This window comes from Arachis ipaensis, chromosome B09 (genome assembly GCF_000816755.2).
Source record: "Arachis ipaensis cultivar K30076 chromosome B09, Araip1.1, whole genome shotgun sequence".
NCBI lineage: Eukaryota > Viridiplantae > Streptophyta > Magnoliopsida > Fabales > Fabaceae > Arachis > Arachis ipaensis.
The window spans coordinates 23,404,181-23,410,519 of NC_029793.2; the positions used below are offsets into that span (position 1 = coordinate 23,404,181).

General features: G+C 30.8%; 1 protein-coding gene and 1 long non-coding RNA gene across 2 annotated transcripts; one reads left to right on the plus strand and one right to left on the minus strand.

The window, feature by feature from the left end:
• LOC107615289 lies at positions 665-1,819 on the minus strand. The gene is made up of 4 exons (XR_002354052.1): positions 1,673-1,819; positions 1,204-1,588; positions 913-971; positions 665-808 (listed from the first exon to the last, which is right to left on the minus strand). It is a non-coding gene; the product is annotated as an uncharacterized LOC107615289 (long non-coding RNA).
• On the plus strand, positions 3,041-3,687 carry LOC107615288 (protein MAIN-LIKE 2-like). Its single transcript, XM_016317376.1, has 2 exons — positions 3,041-3,056; positions 3,257-3,687. The coding sequence occupies exons 1-2, from the start codon at positions 3,041-3,043 to the stop codon at positions 3,685-3,687; spliced, it is 447 nt and encodes a 148-aa protein (XP_016172862.1).

Here is a 6,339-nt window from a genome sequence, read left to right on the forward strand (position 1 = left end):
TAAATATAAGTGTCGTCGTAATGTCCGAACTATCAGAGTCGCGCAGCCGGAAGTGCGAGCTTTGGTATTTAGGGTGTTACAAGATACGCCTACGTTTTTAAAGTGTGACAATTGCGAGAGATATGGCTACACTTTTAAAGGGTGCCAATAGCTAGAGATATGGCTACGCTTTTAAAGTGTGACAAAGTCGCAAGAGATATGGCTATGCTTTTAAAGCGTGCCAGTAGCTAGATACTGCTACGCTTTAAAAGCGTGCCAGTAGCTAGAGATATGGCTACGCTTTAAAGCGTGGTAAAAAGTGGCTACTGTACAGAATAGCTACGCTTTCAAAGCATGGCTATAAGTTTGTTCAAGTTCAATTTTTTTTAATCTTCAAAATAAAACCTAACAAAATTCATAGATAATGTAAAATTTAGACAATATACAACCTTCATAACAATTTTAATTACTATTAACAATATAAAACCTTCATAAACTTGTACAATAAATATAGTGGTTGATAACATGACAAGCTCTAACAAAAAATCAAAGTCATAACAACTACCCATAAATTTGTAATACATGCATTACAATTCCAAAAACTATTACATTATCTATTTCCTTTACATACTTAACTACAAATATAAAACTTCATGATTACTAATCATCCATTACAAGTATGAAGCTCACATGCCTCCATATTGTTTGAGCTAAAAGAGTTGATCTCCAGAAGGATAGGGTTTGTGATAAGGCCATATGTTATAGGATCAATTTTTCACAGATCCCCTCCATACATTAGGGGAGACTTTGCTATCGCCCAAAGTGTTATCTGTAAGTCAATACAACCAGTCAGTGTGTACTGATAATACATGTCACACATCAAAATTTGCATGACAATATGGGAAAGCAACTTAATTGTGCTTTTACAAATACCTGTGTCTTTTGCTCTTCTAGATTGAGTCTACAATACCTGTGTGGACCTTCATTTATACCTACTGGATTTTGATGATCATCAACATTTCCATGAGTATCATTTTTAAAATGAGTTTGTAGCAATTATCAATGATAGATGATTTTAAACATCTTTTGTGTTTATAAACTAACAGAATCAGTGAAGCAACAATATCTTCATATTAACAGAATAAATATGTCTGATGAGAATCCTCCATAGTTCTAGTGCTTTATGATTCGGGTATCTAACAAAAAGTAATTTCTATATAATACCAGGATCTGTTAGCCATCCAAATGGAAGCATGTCCAAATCAGGCCAGAATTTCCCATTTAAGCCAGTTGCTCCTACCAGATTAGCAGTTGCAAAATTCCTGATTCAAAATTGAATAAACTAACTTTATTCTATAGCCAAGGATGGAGAAGCATCATTATTGAAAGGTAATATGAAGTGATACAATGCAAGCACCCAAACTGAAATAGATCAATTTAATAACCTCGTTACGTCGAAGTAACCTTTTACATCCCACTTTGTATTCCAATCATCTCCTGTAATAAGATACATGCTGACCAGTCCAATGACATCCTTGGCCATGGCTGGTGTCACACTAGTTCCAGGAGACAAGGAATATACAATGGAGCGATCAAGCTTCCTTAGAACCTAAAATGACATGTCACATTGTAAATTGGTCAATGAATCTGCTAAGATATTTACTGATCAGGAGTAAAGCAAACTGCATAATACCTCTGATACATAGCTTATTTCACTTAAATCCAAGTCACCACCAAATACACAGTCATGTTTCACTGCAAGTATAAAACAAATTACTGGTTGCTAAATTTTAAATACCATTGAGTAATTTCTTCATACATGAATAAACAAATATAATCTTCTTTACCTTTTTTAATTCAGAGTATCCCCTAATTAGTACATAAAAAATAATCAATCTAATCTTCAAGATTTACTCACCTCTCTAACAAATGAAAACATAATCCATGGTTGACTATTTTTAAAAGTGTGGCCAAAAGATAATCCTTTTCTTAATTTTAGTTGAACTAGAAGCTTTGAAATTTGATATATGAAAACACTGACTAAAAGTTATAGAACCACTAAAATATCAACTCTATCTCACTCTTCCTAAACAACAATCTCTCAAAACAAATAGTACACATAGTGTATAGAAGGAAAGCTAATGCAGTATATTGCTTAAATTTATCCGTGACATGAGTATGATGATATATCACATATATAAATTGACTATAAGTTGTATCTCAATTTCAAAATCAACACCCATGAAGCATACTGCTCATAAAGGGATCTCAATAAAGCTTTCCTAGCTCCCAACGATGTATTCACACTCATGAAACCATGAGGTATCCATGCACAAGCCCTTGCTGGGATTGCTATGTCTTTGGCACCCCAAACTCGACCAGATTCTTGATAAGCACCTCCCATATAAATTTAAAGAAGAGGAATTGAAGGTCAGCAACAAAGTTTAGCTTAAGGTAAAAATAACATTCCCAAATCTTTATCCAAGAAACTCAGCTGCCATGACCAACATTAGCCTGGAAAGAACAATGACTTATCTCTAAAAACAACATTCCCAAATCTAATTTTTTTTATATATGCTATTGTGATTAAACTACAAATGGTAGTTAGATTAGTTATTTACTGATTAACAATGCTTAGTTAAAGTAGTGATTAACTAAATTAGTAGTTTTTCTGGAGTTTAGTTAGGTTTCTAATGTTAGGTTAAATAGGTAGTAGAAATAAAATAAGAATGTAAATTAGTTTAATTTTTTAGATTTAATGTAATTCTTAAGCTTTAGGTTAAAGGCCTAGTAATTTAGTTAAAAATCTAAGTCGTTCAAAATTTATTTAGTTTGGGTTGGTTAAAATTTTTAATAATTTAATTTAGTTTAATTTATTTAGAATTAATATATTTAGGGTTATTTAGGATTAATTATTTAGGATTAAATTATTGAGGATTAATTTATCAAATTATTTAATGTAGTTTAATTTTATTAAATTATTAATTTATTTAATGTAACTTGTGATGGTTATAAAAGAAATTTTTTCATCATGGTGCAGCCACATCGATGTATTACCAGCATGAGGAGGCAGCATGGTATGCCCCTAGATGACAGGATCATACCATACAAGCACATGGCCGGCTTAGCCCCCTGGCGAGGCTCAACGACCACTGGTTTAGGTTGGATAAGCCGCTGGTCAGTGCATTTGTAGAGCGGTGATGGCCCGAAACTCACACTTTCCATATGACATTCGGAGAGTGCACGATTACGCTTTAGGATGTTGCGTACCGTTTAGGGCTTCCCATCGACGGACATTACGTCAGCGGATGCTTGACAGATTTCCAGCGGTTCATTAATTGCGGGAGACCTGCATGGGATTGGTTCCAGGAGTTGTTAGATATGTTTCCTTCAGCGAACTGCATCGACAAGTTCATGGTGAAGTGCACTTGGATGCAGGAGGCATTCAGTCACCTTCCCCACGACGCAGACGAGGAGACAGTTAGGAGGTACGTGAGGGCGCACATCATAATGCTATTATGCACCCAGCTCTTCCGTGACAAGTCCGGTACACGCATGCATATCTGGTGGCTACCATTCGTTGCAAGATTGGAGGATATGGGTGGATACAGCTGGGGATCTGCTGCTTTGTCGTGGTTATACCGATGCTTATGCCGTGTGGCCAACAGGAATGTGGTTAAGTTAGTCGGTCCATTGAAGCTCCTCTAGTCACGGATCTTTTGGCGGTTCCCGGGTTTTAGTCCGAATGGGTTTGACGCCTTTCATTAGCCATTTGTAGTGAAATAAAACTTGCAAATCTTCGTCACTGCATATCACAAATGAGTCGTACTTCATCCCATCTCGAATAACAGAAATCGGAATTCGATAATATAATTTTTCGATCCGTTTCATTCCATGCAGACCCAATCTTTGTAGTACGGTATTATGATAATCAACTAGGCTCATAGAAGGTCTGATAAAGATGCTCAAAGGATCTTTAACAATAAACTTAATTCTCGATTGCGTTTTTTTCTTAATCGTGCCTTTGTAGTGCACAAGAACTACAAAGCTATCCTCTGTAGCCATTTTGAGTGTAACTCTAATGAGGATTCAACATGTTGGTATTTATATAGGTTGGACGTCTACTTTAAATCGAATTAAATTAATTTGATTTAAAATTTAGTAGAGTCAATTTACCCTGTGGTCTTTTCTTGCGTAAATCAAATTCACTTCATTCGATTTACTTTAGTGCATGCATTATACCAGATAAATCGAATCTAATAAGGTTGATTTACTACCATCAACCCTAAATTGAATTTCATTAATTCCATAATCATCAACCCTAAATTGAATTTCATTAATTCCATTTACTACGAAACCCTAAATCAAATGTATTCAATTCGATTTACATATATATGACTAAATCGACATAAATGAATTCGATTTATATTAAAATAGGCTACCCACGTAATGCTTCTTAGTTTAGGGGATTCATGTAAATTTGGTTCTCATTTCATTTGTTTAAGTGATTTGCCCTATATTATTAATATTATAATCCAATCATATATAATGATAATTATTTGTTCTTAAAATAGATAATTAAATCTATTTAGTAGTAATTAAAAATGTTTTTTCCTATTTTAAAGGATCACAATTCTATTATATTATTATATTGTATGAATGTAGAATTAAGTAAAACTAATATTAAAAACATTAATATGAAAGAGAATTATCATTTAAAAAAATTATCATATATAATTAGATTATATATCAATCTTGCATAATTAAAATTATTTGTTCTTAAAATAAATAATTAAATTAATTTACAATAATAAAATTTTTTATTTTAAAATAGATCAATCATATCATTATTACCGTTATATATGAATGCATAATTATAATTGACAATATTTTATATAATTATAATACTTTGCGTAACTATCATTATTTCTATTATTTAAGTTATTAATACACAAAACCTAACTCATTTAAAATATTTTTAATTGTACCAATTTGTTTTATTAACGTTGTAATAAAATATCTATATAGAAAGAGAAAAATGTATTATTAGTTGCACTAAAAATTTTTTTTAATGTTTTTCTTTGATCCAATCATGCAGAATTATACTTACTTATCTTTAAAATTGTTAATCAAATTAATTTAGCATTAATTAAAAAAATATTTTCCTATTATCAATATTATTAAACTACTATTATATGAATGCATATTTATTTTAATCAATTATGTAAGTTAATATTAAGAAACATTAATACAAAAAAAAGTTATCATTTAAAAATAAACTATCGTATATTATTATGGTTTAATTACTCTGTTAATTCTTATAGTTTTACCAAATTTTTAATTAGGTCCCTATATTTTTTTTTCTTTCAATTGGATCCCTACACTGTTTTTAATTTTGTAATTATGTCCTTTTCATGTTAAAAATGTTAAAATTAACATAATATTTTTACCAAAATACATGTAGTCAAAGATTTAATTAAGTTTTTAATTATAAATACCTTCAATTTACGAAGAAATATTCAGTTAACTCTAATATTTTTTACACTAAAAATTATACTGTTTCTTGTAGTGGAAAGACATAATTACAAAATTAAAAAAATATATGGACCCAATTGAAAGAAAAAAAAAGTATAGGGACCTAATTAAAAATTTGGTGAAACTATAGGGACCAACAGAGTAATTAAACTTATTATTATTTATTATATACGAATCACGTATAATTATAGTTATTTTTTTTAAAGATAATATTTAATTTTGTTCAAAAATTCGCACGTGAGTTTCAATTTAGTCTTTGAAATTTCAATTGCTACTATTTAGTCTATAAAATTTTACAAACATGACTCATGTTAGTCTCAAAAAGTAGATACCACATTGAATTCTTGAAAACGATGCCATTTCGGTTTTGGCGCTCAAAAAGCCCAAAAAACAATGTCATATCAAACCTCTTTTGGCATATTGATATTGACTGTTCTTCTTCTTTCCTCCAAAAGCAAGTAATACAACGTTATTTTCGGGCTATGTAAGCACCAAAAACAAAATAACATTAAAGAAATGCTTACCTATTAGACAGTTGAGTACCACATTAGACTACTAAAAATGACGTTATTTTGCTTTGGGCGCTCAAATAACCCAAAAATAATGTCGTATCACTTGTTTTGGGAAGGTAGAAGAAGAACATTCAACATTCACGCCAAAAGAGAGTTGATATGGCGTTGTTTTTTTACATTAATTTAGCATTATTAATTTTTATTCCTATTATCAAACCTATTCAATTACTATTATATGAATGCATAATTATTTTAATCAATTATGTAAGTTAATATTAAGAAACATTAATACAAAAGAAATTTATCATTTAAA